This window comes from Monodon monoceros, unplaced genomic scaffold, assembly GCF_005190385.1.
Source record: "Monodon monoceros isolate NGI ecotype Baffin Bay Population unplaced genomic scaffold, NGI_Narwhal_1 Super_Scaffold_2, whole genome shotgun sequence".
NCBI lineage: Eukaryota > Metazoa > Chordata > Mammalia > Artiodactyla > Monodontidae > Monodon > Monodon monoceros.
The window spans coordinates 17,705,122-17,726,645 of NW_021703776.1; the positions used below are offsets into that span (position 1 = coordinate 17,705,122).

The window sequence follows — 21,524 nt, forward strand, 5'->3', positions numbered from 1 at the left end:
CCCCACCCCATGAATACCAGGGGGTGACTGTAATAATGTGACTGGATATCTTTTAAGTAGTAATGCAATTGTAATGTTGGATATTTTTGCAGACTATTTAAGAATATTATTATTTTCCCCCAGTAGTCTCTCATAATCAAATAATTATCATTCCTGTGACACTTAGCATATTATTGTCCTTGTTGATTACTCTTAACAATTACTAACCTTCTTAACTCCTTTCTCTATTGTCATTTGTCAGTGGGTTTGCCTGGGATTCTAACACTTCTTTAGTATTGTCCGTCATCTTTGTCTAAAGTTCCATCCTTTGTTTCAGATTTTCAGTGTTCACTTTGCTCTGGACTTGCATTTTGTTTGAATTGTTGGGCTGTATGACCATCAGTGAGAGACTGAACAGAGAAGGCATTTGATGGATGGGGGTAGAGGCTGGTGAATATCAGGGACAGTTGTTTGAATGGTCAGTTTATCAGTGGTCAATTTTTGCACAATTTTTGCTTTTCTGTGCATTCTCATCACAAAGAAAACTTGAATAATGAATGCTGGGATAACAGGGACTCCTTTTTAGGCTAGACTGATCTTCAGGATGTTGGGAGCAGTTAATCGTTGATCTTCCTAGATGTCTCAGAGAGCTTGCTTTACTCCTGTCCCTTTATGAAGAGTCTCTTTTGTGTCAGTCTCTTGAATTTTGAGTCAGGACCTCAATACTTGGTCCCAGATGGTAGTATCATGGATTGACACCTGAGCAGGAAAAGTGTCTGCAGGCCTTCTTGCGAGCTTAAACAGGAGCCCCTTAAAGATACTCGCTTAAGGTGAGAGAAGGCCATAAGTATGCATTCCAAGGCAGGAGAATCTGTGAACATGTGAAGTAAAGAGAAGTAGTTACGAGTTGGTAGCGAAGGGAGAAATGGAATTAGGGTCAGAGGTTTTGACCGCCAGGATGGGGAAAGGTTAAGGTGGAGAACAGTCCCTCAGAGCACTTGGTATTGTAACTGGGTTTCAAGAGCTGCCCCGTCTTCTGAACAGGATTCTGGTTCTGAGGCCTACTGAGGCATTTTTTTTCCTCTTCTTAACTTCTAGATGTATTCTTGCTGTATTATCCTGTCACCTGAAGTAACCTGAGCACATACCTGTTTCTTGTAGCCTGAAATGGCTCCAAATTTGCCAAGTGAGAGGAAATTTAGTAAATCTGTTAGAATAACACCGATGTTAAAAGGATGTAGGTCTACGAGTTTAGGTAGAACTGTTTGCCCAATTATGATGTCTTATTTAATTTCCATGTCATAAAAATAAGCGTCCTTTGTGAGCTCATGCTCGGTGTTTAGTGATCTTAAAGGACACGGTAGTGGATCCTCTCCATGGGAGCCCTGTGTTACGCTTATTTTGCTATTGCTCTTAGGATTCTAGGTGGATTCAGGACTGCCCAGTTTCTCTTCTAGGGTCTGAATCTTTGAAGCACCTCCTTTACTGGACTATGTTTTGGTAGTAGTTATTGTTCACTGCTATTCCTTGTCAGGGTTCTTAGGGATTGGTTCAACTGTGGACCCTAAGTGTTCCAGGAGTCTTCAAACTCATGTTATTGAGTAGAAAATGAAGTATTAGAGATATAGGTACTACTTGCTTATTTATTTGTGAAATAAGGAAATGTGAGTTTAACAGGAAAACCGTAATTCGTAAAGGAAAAGACTGGTGGGATTAATTGCAGAAAAATAAAGTATAGGGCCCTGGATACTGTGAAATATCCAGTATAGATATAGAAAAACAACTAATTTGGGGGACGTATTTGCAGTGTGTGTAGGAGAGCATCCTACGTGTGGTCATGGTAGTAGATGACTCAGGTGATCAGAGGTTCAGGACACTATTGAGGAGCCCAAGGCCCTTAACCAAGGGTGTTTGGAATCATATTGACATGAACATCAAAGCCCCCCAGGACTGTGGCGTTTATTGTGGTAGAATGAACATGGGGAGTAATCAGACCCTTGGCTGGTATTGATAAGGATTAGATAGGAGTGTAGAGGGAATGCATGGCCCTCAGTGGATACAATGTTAATGTGGTATTTGTGAACATTCCTGAACCTTTCAGTCCTTCTGGAGCTATAAACAGATCTGAAGGTTTGAAAAAAAATGTGACAATCATGTTGGAAACCTTTCCATGAATTATTTGAAACCTTTTTGGTTTGTAGCTTCCAAAGTCACCAGCCAGAAAATGGTTTAGAGCTTTAACTTTTCTTTCTAATATATGTAAGATGGGCATATACTTCATTAGAGCTATGCAGTTTAATCTTGGGGACTTTCAGCTTAAGTGCACAGATATTATAGAGATACCCTGAAGTGTGAACTTTCTGTCTTTTTGGAATGAAAAATTGCCACAGTGAAGAAGAATTCAAGTGTCACCTCATTCCTGAAGTGGCTAGTTGATAAACCGAGAATAATTCCTCTAGAAAGGAAGGCTGAGACACAGGTTAAAGTTTAATTTCCACATATAATAATATCAATACTACGGTGATGAAAAGGTGAATGTTAAGGTTGGTAGTAAGAAGGAGAAGGTGGATTAAAACTATAGAAAAGCTCTTTAAAATGGAACAGACCTAGTATACCTCATTAGGTCATTCAACAAATATTTATTTAGGATCCCATCCTTTGCTAGGCAGTGAGGGCTTATTACTACGTTCCAAGTACAACACTACGTGCCTTTCATGGGTTATGTCATTAAATCCTTACAACAGCCCTTCATGTAGAATTATTATCCCCATTTTATAGGAGAGGAGATAGAGGCTTAGAGAGTTTATTTCCCCAAGGTCATATGGCTGTTAAAAATGATGGAGAAGCCTGCTTTCAAATCCTAGGCTGCTTGGCGGCGGATCCTGGAGCCTGAGTTCTTAAATGCCATGCTCTTTTTAAACGGGGCGTTACTGAGCATTCACTACGGCACCAGGTGCCAGGCTCTGTAATCCACGTAAGACTCCTCAAGGTAAGTTTCATTATCATCATCTCAATTTCACCACTGTGCTATATGCTCTCCCCATTGGTAGTTTGGCTGTAGCCTGTGGTAGAGTCCATGCTCTCATTAGATATTCATGCCAGCTTTATAATGCCCATTGGATGAAGTTGTTAGCTTAAAAAATTTGGAAAAACTCTTATTTTAACAACACTGAGAGGATATTTCTGTACAGGCCCATTGTATTTTATGCAACTAATTATTTTCCTTTTTTCCTTTACATTTCATATTCCTTGGATTTCTAGAATCAAGATTCTTAAAAATTAAAATTTGTTTTATCCTTTAAAAAAAAAACCCAAACTATTGAGGTCTACTTTGAAATCCTGAAACTGCCTATAGATTTAGTGGGATTGTGTTTTATATTTGGTATGTGAATTTTTAAGATTTTGAATAGGAAAACACATTTACAAATAGGAAAACAGCTTTATATGTGAAATAGTCTAGATAATAGGACCACATCAGTTTTACTCATGTAAAATTATGTGCTTTATATTAATGGTTAATATTTTAAAGGAAATGTGTTAGGTTTTTTTTCCTTCTCTTTTTCCTCTTTTATTTTTACCTCACCTTCCCTTTTTGTCTATAATCTTTTTTTTCCGAATCAGTATCGGCAATGATCTTTTAATTAAATTGAATTGGCACTTACATTTCTGTTGTAGATAGCGTTGTCAGTCCTCTCCTAAAAGGACAAGTATATTATCTGCTTGGTAACTGGGTGTTGCTGTTCACTTGTGCTGTACTGCGAAGGAGGAGGGGAAAATTAAGGTGTAAAACAGAAGTGTTTTTCTAAAGGAGTTAGGGAGTAGATATAAATGTATCTTTAAAGACAATCAATAAATTATAGCAGATTAAAATGTTTTTAGTCTAAAAATTGGGATTCTGGTTTAATATTTCATTCTTAAGTGATAAAAATGATTCACTGAGCCATATTTTTCAGGGCTGATGAAATAGAAGTAGCCAAGGGTTGCCTATCTGTTTATTACAGTCTGTAACTTCATTACCAAGACTTCTTAAATTATCTGGTATGTTCAATCTAGTTGTTAGCATTTTTGGTTTGTATTTTAATTCGCTGCATTTAAAAATCTTCCTGTAGAGCCATGCTAGTTCTACCTTAAAAAAAGAAAACACCCCTCTGCTTGAAAGAAATGGTACTTCCTGCTTTCATAAACAGTCATGTGCATAGTTTAGCAAGGCCTGATGCCTCTGGAGCTTTTTCCCTTTAGAGCACCATTGAATCCCAGTCCTAACAGAAGTACTGCGAATCTTGTGGCCTCATTTTGAACAAAAGGGATTAGGGAAGAAAAATCTCTTGATATAAGGCTTGAAAGCAAGGGCAGGCAATCTTGGTTGTGAATATTTTCTGATTTTTCCAGAAATCAAGCAGAAGATTGAGCTGCTGATGTCAGTTAACTCTGAGAAGTCGTCCTCTTCAGAAAGGTACAGCTACATCTCTTGCATGAACAATTAATGGTGTAGCATTGCTAAGAAACAAATCAGGGTGTATTTTTTTCTTGTCAAGTTTGCTATATAACGTATCGTATTGCATGCTGGTCATTGTGCTGTTTTGAAGACGTGTATTTCGGTAAGCTGTTCTGCTTTTACAAAGGCTAATTGATTTTAAAAAAGAATAGTGAAGCCTAATGAGCTGCAGCATGCACACCATAACACAGCAGACTGGTGGGCCGTGTGCGACAGCTGTTGAAGGCTTTAAAAAATAATATCCTTAGCTAAAAAATAAACAGAAATCTTGCATTTAAGGAAATACTAGTACTAGGTTTGTTTCCTGTATTTTGAGGTTGTTGCTACACAAAATTACCAATATTGTTTGTAAGATCTAGGTTAAAAATACCTAGCTTTCGGTTGTATTAAATATTTTCTTATGTGGAAAGGGAGTGCCATTTGTAAATAGCTTAGGAATTGCAAACCCACATATTAGTCACATTCTGAAAGAGAGATATGATGCTTCTTCAAGTCTGTGCTAGGAAATGGAACAGTCACTGCATGCAGTAATGGTTCATGCCTGCAGGTAAGGACAAAATGACTCAGAAGTATTTTTAAAGCAATTATTTTATCTGTCAATCGAATGATTATACCTCTAAGGAGATATTTTCATAAAATGCCTATTTTACTTAATAAACAGAATTAAGATATGTTTCTCTCAAGTCAGAAATGGGTCTATAGTTGCCTATTTTGATATGTAAATGTGTGTTCACTTCTGTTTACCAATATTGTTTCTACTACATAATATTTTAAATTGAGGTTCTTGGGCATACAGTTGATGCTTACCTTTCTGTTGGTTGCCTAATAGTTTATACGTAATGTTGGTATTTTGTATTAAGGTGTGTTGATTTATCTTTTCCCTGGTTAGTCTTCAGGGTTGTCTTTTTGTTCATAGATTTAATATTTAGGAAAATATTATGGAGAAACACTTTGGTAGTTAAAGAATGATATAGGAAAAACCCTGGAAAGAAAATAGGAGGTGAAGAACCCAGCATGGTAAAATGAATTTAATTATAGTACACTAGTGTATGGAGAACATGATGTGATGGCAAAATGATGACATTAAATCAATTTATTAGTATATTTGGGTGAAAGGCTCCTGGCTTTAATTTAGGGAATTATGAATAAGGAAGGATGTTACTGCTTTCTTTAGAGGTTGAACATAGAAAAATTTAGACACATTTGTGTTTATTTTTATGTAGCTTCTAACTTCTGGTTTGTGGCTAGCCATCCCATTTTAAGCATTCTCTTTGCTGAGATGAAAAACAACCTTCAGCCTTGTGAATATTCTGCCAGTAAAATGGTGGTGATGGGAAGGGGAGAGGATGGTGGTGTAAATAGTGAACGTACCGGGTACCAACTGTAATATTAGAGTTTTGTTACTAGGAAGAGCATTCTTAATGGCATTACAACAATAATTACGTTGGCTTTTTGAGTAGCATGTGTTCTCTATTGAGAAATTGAAGGTTAAACAGAATGGGTGAATATTATTGAGAAACAAGTTAGGAATGGGTGAGGTTTTTGTAGTTAAAATACACTCTTATAAGGAAAGATTCTAAAATAATTGGTGATTACATATATTTATTTAAAAATTATTATTATTGTTTCACCTAAGCTCCCGTGGTTAAATTTGATGAAAAGGGAGGATGAATGCAGACATGATTTTAAAGTTTAGAAATCTGCCACTGTGCTTATGACAACTCTATACACATTTTACCAGAGCTTGCTTGCTTTGTTTGTTACTCTTTTGGGGGGTGCTTACACATATATTTGGCAATTGTGATATGCTGACTTAATGGGTATAAATGTAGCTTATGGCTAAGCCAACACTTTGCCAACATAGAAGTTGTTTTATTAATGTAGAAATATTAAAAATAGAAATTACTCTTTTCTCCCCCTCCTTTAAATAAATTATACAATCATGGTCATCATTTGTCTTCTTATTTTATTTGGAAGAACTTGAAAAACAAGAATCTGAATTTTAAAAAAGCATTCATGGCTTAGGAAGACTATATTTGCCCCAGCAATTTAATAGTTTATAGTATCATGTAGCATTACCACCACATTCTGCAATTCCTTGTTCTCTAATCACCTAAATTTTTAAAGTCTTTGTTTTATTTTAAATAGTTATTTGAAGCATGGCATGAGTCTTAATGATATTTGGCATTTACCTATAGTCAGTATTCCCACGTATTTTTTGGTAAAAAGGATGAAGAGACCCTGTTTTTCTTTAAAGAGGGGAGAAGCTACTTGTGAGAAACCAAGTTATCATTTGTCACGATTGATTTTTGTTCACTGTCTGCAGTATAGCATGATCTTATGTTTGTATGTATGTACGGCTGTGTCGGGTCTTCATTGCTGTGCGCGGGCTTTCTCTAGTTGCGGTGAGCGGGGGCTACTCTTCATTGCGGTGCGCGGTCTTCTCATTGCGGTGACTTCTCTTGTTGCAGAGCACGGGCTCCAGGCGCACCGGCTTCAGTAGTTGTGGCTCGCAGGCTCTAGAGCGCAGGCTCAACAGTTGTGGCGCACGGGCGCAGCAGCTCCGTGGCATGTGGGATCTTCCCGGACCAGGGCTCGAACCCGTCTCCCCCTGCATTGGCAGGCGAATTCTTAACCACTGCACCACCAGGGAAGTCCCCTAGAGTGATAGTTTGATATGATATCTCAGAGAACCGAGTGGAGGAACGATGTTTTTAAGTACAAAATGTGATAGATATATAAACAGATGTTCATAATAGTCTTTCCATCTCATATTTTCCACCCGCTTAATGAGAATTGCTAGTCCTGTGACAGCTGGCAGTGGTTGAATTATTTTTTTTTTCAGACAATATTGTAAAATGGGAAAAGCAAAACAGACTTTATTTTTGTAGACTCTTAAGGATCATTCATTGAGAATACATACAAATATGATTTAAGTTATATTGTAATGGAGTTTTGAAGTTTTTTTGTGACCTGAATTAGAAAATATGTTATCTTTTTTTTTTTTCCCCCGGTACGCGGGCCTCTCACTGTTGTGGCCTCTCCCGTTGCGGAGCACAGGCTCCGGACGCGCAGGCTCAGCGGCCATGGCTCACGGGCCCAGCTGCTCCGCGGCATGTGGGATCTTCCCCGACCGGGACACGAACCCGCGTCCCCTGCATCGGCAGGTGGACTCCCAACCACTGCACCACCAGGGAAGCCCCGAAAATATGTTAACAAATCGCAATACCACCTTGAAATATAAATTCTTTTTTTTTTTTTTTTTAACCTTTAACAGAATGGAGGGGTGTCCATTGAATATCATTTAGCAGGGGAGGTGTGGAGCACTTCTCTTCCAAATGGCTGACTCATAAGACAAAAAACAGTGGGGTGACAAAAGTTGTAATTTAGCTTTTGGTTTTATATTTTGGAGAGAGAGAAAAATGTCAACTTACCCATTTTTAAAATTAAGGACAGAGAACATTATTGAATGAATAAAAAAAAAAATGAGCCTGATTTGTATGTTATTGCCAGTTAAGAGGAAGACATATCTGTTGCAAGAGAGTGCCCTTCTGCAGATTTTAGGAATAAACCCTACAGTGAATATTTTCCTTTTAATTGAGCTGCTGTTGGATAGATGAACTATATTCAGCTTAACCATGGTAGAGACAAGGGTCGAGCATAATTTTAGTTCTTCATCTGCCGCTACTTAATGTAAAAAAAAAAAAGCCGTAAAAATTTATTTGATGCAAAAATTAGGTTTTTCAAGTTTTTGTTTCTTCTTACCTTTTCCTAGCTAAAACACTCCAGGGATGTGGAAATTTATGGGGTTAGAGTAGGTGGGGAAGAGGCATATAGTAATAATGGTAAGAGCTGGAAGAAAGGTAGTAATCATTTATTAAACATTTTCAGATACTAGTTCTAAGAGAGGAGAAAGCGGGGTGTGCTGTAGGGAGACTCTGATTAAATCATTCCCAGAAAGGTCCTGAGTGAACAGAAAACACTTCACTCTGCCTCAAATTTTTTCAAACTCTATTACTACTTCTTCAGTGAATCATGAACAAAATCAGACAATACTTAATACAGAAGAGTTGAGCCCAGAGTGCTGAGAGCTATGCTTCCCAGTCCATCTAGGCTGAGTCCATGGAGGGTTGAGGAGGTCCTGAGATAAGGGGCTTGAGAAGCTGAGAATCTGCATTCACACTAAGCATTGCTCACATTTGCTATTGTAAAATGTGAATGGATGTTGTGATTAATAAGGTTCACAATTAGTCAAAAGTTAATGAAATATCGGTGCCTTTGTAGGATTGCATTTTCTCAGGGAACGGATACTAAAAGGATCATCTCTTGTTGTGTATGTGTTTTTGACATTTTTTGGTGTTAAAAGGGGTCCTTATACTGGAATAGATATGAAGTAGTATCCTATATCTTTAGCATCCCACATAGCTAGCACATACTTGACTTGAGAAGTTGCTAGCTACCTTTTAAAGAAGAGAAAAAGGGAGAGGGAGAAAGTATCATAAAAATAATTATGCTGTGGCTTATATTCTACCAATGCTATATAAACAGAATTGGTGAGAAGTGATGAGATTGGTATGTTGCCCCTCCCCCAGTATAAGGGCATTTGAAATAACATAAAGAACCTGTGCTATTTTTGTGTATATATTTTAATTCCTTTTCTTAATTTGGAGCCTCTTCAGTGAAGAGAAAAGGACATATGATAGTAATGCATGGTTGCAGAAAGCAAAAAGAGAAGTCTGGAAGAATCAGGAGAACAGAAGGGAGAGAATAAATAAGGATGGGACTAGATGAAGAGAGAAGAAAGTAAAGGATGTTCAGTGGAAAACGATCCAGGATCAAGGTGTCTTTTATTTGCTCTTATGTTGAGTATATTTTCCTCCATGTCTCTGTGGTGAATTAAGAGTAGTCGTGGGAGGAGAGCCAAATTTTATAACAGATGCTTTCTTCATTGGACCTGTCCCCTTCCCATTCCAACTCAAAGGGTAGGACGGGCAGCTAATGATAACTATTTTTTCCTTTTCCACCCCTCAACTCTGCCACTCTTGGCTTTGTTTCTGTATTTGCAGGATAGAAGTATTTGAGATGTAGTTTTTCTTGAGTGGTGAGCTGAGTTGACAGTGGCTGACTGGGTTGTCTTCCATCTATTCAGTCTTTATGCTTTCTTCTGCTTTTCTTTAATATTTTGTAATATTTAAATTGTAGATGGGAAAGTGCATAGATCACAGATCATTATAAAATTCAGTTTATTGATTTTTTTCTTGTGTAGTTTGTGGTTTATGTGTTGTATCTAAGAAATCTTTGCCAAGCCCAAGGTCACTAAGGTTTTTGATATGCTTACTTCTAGAAGTTTTCAGCTCTTCATATTTAAGTCTGTAATTAATTTTGGGCTTTAGTATTAAGGTAGAAAGTGAGATTATTTCTGAACATGACTAGTCAGTTTTTTTGTTTTTTTTTTTTCCGGTACGCGGGCCTCTCACTGCTGCGGTCTCTCCCGCCGCGGAGCACAGGCTCTGGACGTGAAGGCCCAGCGGCCACGGCTCACGGGCCCAGCCGCTCCGCGGCATGCAGGATCCTCCCGGACCGGGGCACAAACCCACGTCCCCTGCATCGGCAGGCGGACTCTCAACCACTGCGCCACCTGGGAAGCTCCTAGTCAGTTGTTTTATCTGTTTTTGAGTATTATATATAAACAGAAACCCTCTGTGTAGTCTTTTGGTCCATCTTCTCCTGATGTTACCTATGTGAGATTCATCCGTGTTTTCATGTGTAGCTGTAATTGACTCAGCCTCATTGCTGTACAGTATTCACCATAGGAATATACCTCACAGTAGATAATCCATTCTGTTGATGAGCATGTGGGATGTTTGCAGGTGGTGGCTTTTAGGAATAGTGCTTCTGCGAGCCTTTGTATACATGTCTTTTGGCGAATGAACCTTTGCATACCATTTCTGTTGCATGTCGTCCCTGGGAGCGCCATTGCTGAGCTTCGGTGGGTATTGCCAGCTTTACAAAGTGAACGTGCCAGTCTGCACCCTCACCAGCTGTGCTCCAAGGCCTTGCCACCTGGTACTGTGTATTCTTTCTCTCTTCCCTCCCCTTTCCTTTTCCCGTCCCTCCTTTCCTCCTTTCTCTTGTAGCATTCTGGTTGGTGTGCCAGGGTGACCCAGAGTTTGAACCTTTTGGAGGAGGATTAGAAGCAAATAGGGGACTATTTCTGAGTACCATCTCTTATGAAGAAGATCACAATGAGAAGTTTAGACCAAACAGGAACCATAGGGTGTAGTCATCTGAGGTACTGCTCTCCCACAGACTGCTTCTAGTCTAGTCTTTTACCTGGGTCTTAGAGGCCACGGGTGTTAACATCAGTTTTCAGATTTGGTTTCAGTAACAAAACCATTTCTTCAGTTGACCCTTATTAGAAACCTCTCGGGTAAAACATACAAAAGACAAGCTTGGACTGGGAAGCAGGGAAGTGACCAGAACCCAGCAGTTGTTGGTACTCAGGCACCCCACCCTGAGAACCCCTCCCTGGAGCTTCAGTCCTCTCTCCTTTAAAACTCTTGATGCAGGTAGGCCACACAGATCTGACGAAGAAATTATGACATTTTGGTATATTTTGGTCTAGATGCAGTTCCTAAATTATTTTGTTAGTTTGTAACCTGTTTAAACTTTGATTCTGTTTCCTGATGCCTCTTGGGAGGCTTGCCACGTTACAGCCAGAGCAAGCCTTTCAGAATGCAGATCTGCTCAGGTAGGTAACTCCACTTTACAAACTCTTCTGCTGTCTTCCCATTGTTCTTGGCATAAAGGTAAACTCCATACCTGGGCCATTGAGCACCTGTACTCTCCAGCCTAGACTCAGACTCCTTGACTTTGGTCATGTTCCCCCTGCCTTGCTGTTTTGCTGCTCCCAGCCTTCTCATCTCAAGGAAGCCCTGCCTAGGTCAAATTACGCCTGTTATAACCGTTACAGAATCATGCATCTCTCCTTTGCAGCATTTGTCACAGCTGCTGTTTGACAGTGGGGAGTATTGGTGACATTGGGTCTTCTTACTGATTTACTTACTATTCGCCCCAACTTATGATCTTAAATATAGAAGTGCTCTCAGCACAAAATATTTTTATTTTATGTCATCATTTGCAGCTTATAAATTATGAACTTTGTGGGAAGACTTTTTACGTTATAGGGAGATATCTATTTCTATGGTATTGGCATAGATTAATAACTTATAGCCATATATTGTTATAGATAGTCAATTATATATATATAATCATATGGTCAAGTATAGTCATAAGCTAATTTAACTCTTACGAACTGTCAAGATTACAAATCTTAGGTTTTTCTGTCACCATAAAAATGCACAGTTTATTTTATATATATATTTTTCTTTTTTTTTACATTTGTTTTAATGTAAAATAGAAATTAAAGTAAATCTGAACACTTTCCATCTTTGTGCCATACTGGTAACATCAAACCATATAGCCTTTTATTTCCCAAATGTCAGTATTTTGAATATCATCTCGGTGTTTTGTCATGGTTGCACTCCACCCTCTACTGTTATTTACTTAATATCTTTTTTTGTTTAACTTTTTACTGTGATAAAATACATACGACATAAAATTTTATAATGCTCTTTAAATGTTAATTTTCTTTAAAAGGGAATCTTTCTATCACTACCAGAACGGGAGAAACAGTATCATTTGCCTTTAAAAACAGTTATGGTTAAATCCTGTCTAGATTCTGTTGTCTGATAAAGGCTTCAGGCCTGAGCCATATGCTCCCTCTGTTTACAAGGGAAATTAAATTGGCCAGTGTCATAAAAGCACTTAAGTTATGTGTTAGCACCGAAGTGAGACTTGCTCTTTGATATACTTAGAAAGATTTAAAGAAACTTGGGAAAGGAGTAGTTTTCTCAGTATGTGATTCAATACCTAGTCCAAAGTATCACCTAAGATTATTTTATATACCAGCAGTGGCACTTCTTCACTTTGGGAACCCCCTTCCCCCAAAATGGTTGTTCAGGGAAGTTTTGAACAAATATGAGCAGCTATTATAAGAATAACAATGGCACCAATAAAAAAATAGCTCTAAATAATCATATTGCAGATTCCCTTTGAGGCAGAATTCTTTATGTGCCAGTAGTTGGAAGAAATTAAGACTAATTTTAGTATAGATTACATTTGTCACCTATCCATCCTCCATTCATCCATCCAACATTCATCAGCAGCTGCTGTGTACTAGCCACTCAGTTATTGGGAAATCAGGGAGCAGCAACGGCAGCACAAAAGCAGAAGAGGCTTTGGTGGGTGGCTTTAACCCTGACATACCTTGGTCGTTTTCTTGGGTGTGCAGTGCTGAGTTACTGTATCATGGATGACTCTATGGTGGGAGGCCATTGGCACTCTTTGAAAGAATTACAAATAACCAGTAATTGCATTTGGGGGGAACTTATATTAAGACTAGTGCTGTGGTGTGCAGAGTTACAAACACAGTTGTCTCCCGACGGCCCGTATAAATGAGCGATGAGGGCCTCTTGGGGACTCTGGCAACCTGGAGACCACAGCCACATCTAAAGAGGTGACAGCTTCTGCTGATAATTGCCATGTTGAAATACAGACCAAGTTGTGCCAGTTCTTGTGATTTTTAGGAAAAGTTGAAAATTTGCTTTTCTTGTAACATCTCTTATTTTAAATGATGGTGCAGATTAAAAAACAAAACAAACTTGTACCAGTCATTTAAAGAAAAAGCATCTTATCTAAATTCTGTTCATGATAAACATTCTTCTACTGTACTGTAGCACATTGATTTACAATTTGTGAACCACAGACCTGCGCAGAGTTGCTGAGTTTCAAATCCTGTGAGTACTAAGCATTATCTATAGAATACAAGTCAAACAATTGTCTTGTTAAGCGATGTGTTTATGGGTTTCTCTGACATTTCAAACGTGCAAAAGCACTGGTGACTACTCCTCTAATAACCGCATACTAAGATACCAAAAATTCAGTGAGATGTCAACTGTTTAGAGTAGGAAGAACCCCCAAAAGAGATGCATTTCTCAAATTGGGGAGTTGTTATCTTCATTTATTTATTCTACAAATATTTATTACGTATCCATTATGGTGGAACTTAAACTTTAGTAAATAATCTGAAAACTACAGAGGTAGAACAGTGCTCTGCTTGTACAACTGCCACCTCATCCTTTTTCTCCTTTCCCCCTTCTTTTTCCTCTTGGCCTCCATCCCTCTCCACAAAAAAGATTTTGACGCTAGCTAGAATAATATCTACAATGCAGTAGAAAAAGGGTCAGAGAAAATTCAGGTCAGGGTAGAAAGTTTCGAGGGAGGACAGTCAGATGCACACCCCGATATGTGGTGTTTGCTGTGCAGCTCCTGAAGGTGACTGACAAAGCTGGCTTTATGTTTTCCGACAGCCAAACAAAAGAAAAAAAACGTTACATTGCTCTTATTATCTGTAAGGAGAAAATATACTAGTTTATTCAGGAGAACCAAACTTTCCGTAATTACGATTATTATTATTTAACATAATCTTTTCCCACATATCTCAGAAGATAACATTTATTCATTTTAGAAAATTCAGATTAAAAAGTAAACAAAAAGCACCATGCTTTTATCATTAAAAGTAAGTCATGGTTATTAATTTAAGTTTAATTTTTGTCTTAGTGTAACGTATACCTATAAAATTTGAGCAGATTTACTTAAACATTAATAACACCATCACCAACAAGAAACCCAGTATCATACTGACAAATTATTTTGGAATTAGCTTTTTACACTTACGCAGTTTTCCTGATGTTATTAAGTAATCTTCAATAGCATCATTTTTTTAAAATGCTGTAATTTTAAAAGGCTGCACAGGACTGATTCCATGATATGGATGGATGTACCATAATTTTATTTATTGAGTCTTGATCTTAGAAATGGAATCACTTACAAAGCCAACTTGTAAGATTCTCGATAGAGAGTGTTAAATTGCCTCCAGAAAGTGCAGCTTTACACTCTCACTGGCAGTGTGTAATGAACCTTTTTGTTTACACGCTGATTTGGGATTCTTACATTAGTCTCTTTTTGAGTGTTGTATAGATGACTCTGAGCAATATGCCAGGCGGCGTCGACTTATCAGTCCCTCTGCTCCTTGCCTCTTCCCTCTAGTAAAGCCAAATGTTGTTGTGGTCCCTTTGGTGTTTCCATCGGGTTGTTCGTAAGTGAAAGTGAGGTCAGTACGATCCACTTTAACAAGATATAAGACACATTCAACTGTTGTATTCACTTAGGCATTTATTATTGATAAATGCCTTGGGTGTAGTTAGTGTTCATGCTGATGAATCTTAATTTTTAAGAGATTTCAAGAAGTTAAATGCTCTAAGCTTCTCACTCCAGACAGATGACATAACATTCAACACAGATGGTTGGTTTTCCCTTTTTGTTTTATTATTTTTTTTAAGATACAGGAATTAAGATTCTCAAACCTTCCTTGTTAAACCAGAGCCTTGTGGATGTTCAGTAAGTATTCACTGACTATTGCAAAATTTAATCACCTTTTTCGTCAAGAGCTTCCTTTTGACAAAATGCTGGAGTTTGAATCTTTTGGGGAGAGTAGGGCTAGGGAGTGTAGAGAAGGAGGACCAGAATCTAAAGTCCAAGTCCTCAGGTTAGCCTTGCAGGCGGAGGAAGCAGCACGGCAGAAGTCATAGTGAAATGAAATGTCGAGGTACCGTCTGGGAGCTCTAAATAATTCCATAAGGCTGGGAAGGAGGTGGAGGAAAAGATTGGAAGATAGGTGAGAGAGAGATGATGTACTCTGGTGGCGAGGACTCTTCTATGCAGTGGTAAGGTTTTTGAATTCTGTGCTGTCGTTTACAAGGATCATTGAAAGGTTTCAGTAAGGGAGGTGTTCTGCCTATGTTGAGAACAGGTACATGCTCCTTAGGGCATAAAGTAAGGTCTTTTAAGGAAGTTCAAAGAAATGCATTTTTTTTCTTCTAAGATTGAAGGTTGCGGTATATCCTGTAGAGTTGGTGGCCAAATGTTGTTCTTCTGTTCTGGAAATGGGTAGAAAAATTATAGCAGTATTTACCATTTGAGTGAGAGAGGGCAGATGAATTCCTTGATTCTGGGAGGATTACCAAGAGAGGCTATGAAATATGTTTTCCTTCAAGGCTTTAAAAAGAGGGTGGTTCCTTATTTGTTTGGATGGGTAGAGATACTCTAAAGACAGATAGTTGGCCTGCTGAACCTTAAGTATTTTTTCTATGTTATATATGGTTAATCATGATTGCAAGATTCCTGATAATCATGAATATGAAATATTAAAAATACGAAATGTTCGTCTCAAAATGTTCTATCAACAATTTGTGACAGAAGTCTTTTCCCGGTGGATATATAAAGCATCACTTCTGTAAATTATTTAAAACACTCCAGGCCAGTGCTGTACAATAGACTTTCTGTAGTGATGGAAGGTTCTATAATATAGGCATGCCTTACAGAGCATCAGATAAGTGGCTCTCATGACCAAAGAATAAATTTTAAATTTTATTTGACTTTAATTTAAAATTTAAAGCACTGAATAATATTTTCAGATGAGAATGCCCGTGACCTCTGTTGTTTTAATCTTTCTTTTTTCATTTAGAAAATAATTATATATATTTTTTATAAATTTATTTATTTGTTTTAGTTTTGGCTGTTTTGGGTCTTCATTGCTGCACACGGGCTTTCTCTAGTTGCGGGGAGCGCGGGTGACTCTTGGTTGCGGTTCGCGGTCTTCTCACTGCAGTGGCTTCTCTAGTTGTGGAGCACCGGCTCTAGGCGCATGGACTTCAGTGGTTGTGGCTCGTGGGCTCTAGAGCACAGGCTCCGTAGTTGTGGCGCATGGCTTTAGTTGCTTCGCGGCATGTGGGATATTCCAGGACCAGGGATTGAACCTGTGTCTCCTGAATTAGTAGGTGGATCCTTAACCACTGCACCACCAGGGAAGCCCTCCTTATTGTTTTTCTTTCCTGATCTTCACCCTATCCTATTCCATTTTCTTATTATTTTGCTCTTTTTATGCTGACAGTATTATAGTGTATGGGTAAAAGAGTTTATTTCCTTTATTTTAACTCAGATTGGTCATATAAAGGAAATTGCATTCACTATTTGTCCTTTGATAAATATATTTTTAGTTTTTTGCTTAGTCCCCCTTACTCTTTTTTTTTTTTTTTGTGGTACCAGGGCCTCTCACTGTTGTGGCGTCTCCCATTGCGGAGCACAGGCTCTGGACGCGCAGACTCAGCGGCCATGGCTCATGGGCCCAGCCGCTCCGCGGCATGTGGGATCTTCGCAGACCGGGGCGTGAACCCGTGTCCCCTGCATCAGCAGGCAGACTCTCAACCACTGCGCCACCAGGGAAGCCCCCACTTAACTAAATTTTAAGTCTTCTTTTTAATGTTCTACTAACTTAACAGTGTCTTATTAATAGGAAAAGCAATAACTTAGTTTCCTAAATGTTCGGTTTTAAAGAGAAAGATAAAATGAGATAGACAAATTTCCAAGTCTGTGTTATCTGATGAATTCGTGGTTTAAGCTATTCAACACATATACAGATTATTCTCAGTTTGTTCTTCTTGATATTGTTTTAGCCAGAGCTTAAAAAAAAAAACCCAAGGACTTCCCTGGTGGTCCTGCATGACCCACGGCACGGCCAAAAAGAGAAAACAAAATTTGATTTTGAAAATCAGTTCTTGTCTCCCTCACTAGCCTTTTCCCCTCACTAGCCTCCCCCCAACCCCCCTTAACAGTTTAGTAGTGATTTATGATAGTATTCTTTGGACTCCGGATGAAAAGGGACATCCTGTTTTGAGGGTCAGGATAATCCTTAGCTTGCAGGAGGAGCCTCTGTTTAATGCTGGGCTGAAGAAGGTTTACAGTTACGTTGACTACAAAGTTATATTCATTTATGGAAAAGCAAGTCTGATGGGATTAAACATAGAATTGTGGAAGAAAGATTTTTATTTTGTTGCTCAGCTCAGTCTTTTTAAGAAAAAGAGATTCAATGCTTGCTTGCTTTTTGCATATTTTATTGGTTTTAATTTGACAGTCTGTTTGAATAATGGAAAGACTTCTCTAGAGGAATGCTTGGCTGCCTGTGATACAATACATAAACACCTTGGTTTGTTATATGTGATTTTCTTTTCAGTTTAGGACTATCATTTTTTTCTGAGCTTTTGTAGGTGAAGGGCGAGTGTATTGATGGATTTATTGCTGTTGTGGTATCTTTGTATACTTCTCTTTCACTGTAGATGCAAATATCTGTTTCACGGTGAACAAATCAAGAACTTGTGTGTTATGAGCTGTGCAGTGTCCAGTTCACCCTCGCTTTGTTCCTCCATGGTCACATCCCCCTTAGAAGTTTCTGCTGCTGTTGCTGCCCTGAAGTCAGCCATGTTCCCAGCAGCAGCTTAGGCCCTATATTGTGGTCCCCTGAGGAAAAATAGTTATTATCCCCCGCTTCTCTCAGTGTTACTATAAAATATTCAATGGCTTATGACAAAGATGGAACTGATTTTCATAGTAGTAAAACTTACTGCTAATCACCCATCTGATTGTTTAATGGAATCACAGATTTTTATGGAGAACATTAAAGGCCTTCTGTTTCTTAGGACTAGATGTTATGAAGTATCTGTTTGTAGAAATACTTTTAGATAAATGCAAATCAAGCACTTTCCAAGAAATTTCTTCAAATTTAATATTTTAAAAGTGGATCCACAGACGTTAATTTTTCTAAAGTTGAGGCATTCTCTAGTTACCTGATGTGACTTGGTACTTTATGTAACTCTGAACTTTTAAATTCCTATTAAGGGTTCAGTGGCATCACTCCTTGCATGTATGTAAGTTAAAAGCTGTATGTCTGCAAATGTGAAATTATGTAATGACTGACATCATGACAGCAGCCTTTTCTCCAGTGATACAACACATAAGTTTTTCTCTTCTTGCACTGTTTGCATTTGAGGGCATGTGGTGCAAAATAATGTATTTAAATTTAAACATTAGAATAACATTCAGCTCCATGATAGAATCATGCTTTGGGCAACAAGAACTCATGTGAAGGAATCGAAGATTTATCGTCATGTCTCGTGTCGTTCCAAGTCATAGGCTTATTGAAAGAAACGTTTGGAGCAATCGCCACATTATCAACATTATTATTTTCCCTCTAACTTTAATATAGTTGAGATGGTGCAGGTAAAAGTGCATTTATGAATGATGCGGCTCAGTTATAACGATTGATTTTCATTAATCAAAAACATTTAACTTGTTCTTTTGACCAGGCATATATAGATGAATGTAATGATGAAAATTATCATAGCAAGAAGGGAAATTGGAGATCCACTGTATCCTCCACCCTTGTTTTCTGCATAAGAAAAAGTGATGCCTGAAACAGTGAAGTGATGCATCTAAGATTCCAGAGGATTCTTGTAAACCAGTAACTTGCAGTATTTAAATTTGGAGTCCTGGAACATTGCATAATGCAGTTGGTTTGCCCAGTTCCCTTTCTCTTCTTTAAGAAAACCAAGAATGATTATTTTAAATTATACTAGTACTGTTCTTTTTATATCTGCTCTAACCAGAGCATGGAAGACATAATGTTAAATGCCTTTCGTTTTACAGCACATTTTCCTATTCACTCTTAATTCTTTAAGAAATGCTTGTAGAAGCATACTGTAGATGGTTCTATTCCCACTTTGCAGGTAAGAAAACCAGTATGTTTACGACTTAACAATGTCACACCTCAGTTAGTGGTAAAAGTACCCTCAGAGCCATGTTTTGCAGCTCCAACCCCTGTGCTCAGGGCACATTGTCTGAAAACAGAGATTTTGAGTATTTTTATGTAGCAGGTGTCCTGAGTCAGGTTGCATGCATTTAATAAGAGTTCATACTCTTCATTTCTTTCTCCAGTAACTTCAACATGTAAGTACCAAAAAGGAAAGAGATTAGGAGTGCCAACCTTTGCCATGAAACAGAGCAGGTATAACTAGCACACATGGACAGAATTCACACTTTTGCTGTCTTCTACCCTATTGCTCATCCTGGTTAACTGTTGTGTATCTCAGTGCTTCACACTCAGCTACCTGATTCTGCGAACCATTCACATAAAGGGAAAGCTTCCCTTTTCTGGAAATGCCACTCATCAGAAGATTTCACTCTTAGGCAATCCCTTTTCTCCTGACAGTTCTGGGCAAATGAAAGATTGTTGTCACTAACTGGCCACCTTTCAAAATTGGTAAAATTTATAGTTGATTGTCTTCAGTATCCAAAATATCTGGCACTAAAATAGATAGATATGCTAAATACAGAAGGTTTCTTTGTTAGCGTAGAAATTGGAACAGAAGATGAGGTAAAAGTGATCCTTCTCAGTTTCTCTTTTGATTTCTTCTTTATTGCATACGTTGGCCCTTCCTCAGGGTTTCAGCCTGAGGTCTGTTTCTCTTCTCATGCATTCTCTCCGAAGATGGTCTCACCTTTCATGTTTCATTTCTCACGTTGCCATGGTGTTGAGTACCATCTGTGAGCTGACTGCCGAATTTATACCTCCAGCTCTCCATTCTGAGCTACAGACATACATATCCAGCTGCCTACTTTACACCATTACCTAAATGTCTGCTGGAACGTCAAAATTTAACGTGCCCTAAACCAAACTCATTATCTTGTTAATCCTTCCTCACTGTGCGGGTAGATAGGTTATATGGCCAGTCTGTGCTTCACTTTTCTGCCTTGTAAAATGTATTTGTAGGGGGAGGGAAAGAGAATAAATAATCCTTTTGGTTTATGGCTGCCCTTGTGTGCTCTTGGGTCAATGACAAAAACTACCCTGTGCGTAACCCGCCTCTGCGCGTTTAAAAGTATATCGTAAGTATCTTTGAAAGAAAGCAGAAGGCAACAGGAAGCTTTGTGAGGTCTATACAAGGATAAAAGGAAGCCCCCTAATCTTATCCCAGCAGGTAGTGAGCAGTTTGCTGAGATGTATGTGTAAGTTTCAAGCTGTTCTTTGTAGCAGCTGCTGGAGCCACTGTCACCTCTCTGCCAGGCTTCTTGCTCACGTTACTTCTTAACTGCCAGGCTCTACAGCTTTGGGGCCCACTGTGACAGGGAACGGCCCTTCTGGCTCTAAAATTTTGTCACTCTGCTTATTTTAATTAAAAAAAAGTGAATATTTATAACTGTCTATAGACCCAAAAGCCTCAGCGTTAATGTATCTCATTTTCCTTACAGTTTACATCTAGTTGGTCACTAGATCCTGTCGATTCCTTTGCAGAAGTTCTTGCCAAATTCGTCTGCTCCCCTGTGACTTTGTCTTGCTGCTTTTACTCAGCCATTCCTTGGCTCTGGCCTCAGATACTGCTCTGTCTCTTTCTGACCGCTGCTGGCCTCTCCCCTTTGCCCTTTGCCCCACCTCCAGGATCACGTTGCTTAAGAGACTCTTCGGTGTAGCTTAAGTAGGTCTTTCACAATCTGGTGCCCCTCATCTGGAGTTCTTACTGATCTGCCATCGTTGGTGCTTTCACCCTTTTATCTTCCTAACAGACTTGTCTTGACCTCTCGACTGCTCAGGTGCCACTGCTTTGAGCTGCTCCTCTCACACCCTGAGGGTGCTTCTTGCCGTTTCTGTCTCCTAGTATGCCATTTACACTGCTGTACTAGATGCGAGAGACAGGGAGTTTTACCTATCTTTATGTTCCTGTTACCGAGAGCATCTTTTGGCCCATATAGTCAACATAAATGTTTATTTGAATAAAGGTTTTAAAATTTCTTTCCCAATTAGTAAGCAAGTTTTCGCTAAGAAAAAGTTATTTTTGTCTTTTTTATGAGAAAATGCTGGGCAGTATCTTCTTGTTTTACTCTCTTCTGAAAAGCCTTGCTAAGTGTTTCTTTCTGTAGCTGTTTTACCCCACCTCCCTGGGCTCAGAGACCTTAAAGGACTGCCGTGCTGTCAGTGGGGTCTCCAGCGCCTTCTCTCGGGTATACCCTTTACTTCTGGAAACACCTGCCTGTTGTAGAA

The 21,524-nt window shown here is 38.7% G+C and overlaps 1 protein-coding gene across 7 annotated transcripts in view; it reads left to right on the forward strand.

Moving 5' to 3' along the window:
• The window catches only part of SRPK2 (SRSF protein kinase 2), a 228,282-nt gene that overhangs the window by 92,826 nt on the left and 113,932 nt on the right, over positions 1-21,524 (forward strand). For 2 of the 7 annotated variants that reach the window (XM_029233984.1, XM_029233987.1), the window contains exon 2: positions 4,369-4,432. The exons of 4 other annotated variants lie outside the window; for them this stretch is intronic. In XM_029233984.1, coding sequence (XP_029089817.1) covers positions 4,395-4,432 — 38 coding nt within the window. In that variant the 5' untranslated portion in view covers positions 4,369-4,394. Of the gene's footprint in view, positions 1-4,056; positions 4,433-21,524 lie in introns of those variants that run through there. One more of the 7 variants, XM_029233989.1, reaches the window with a different exon arrangement.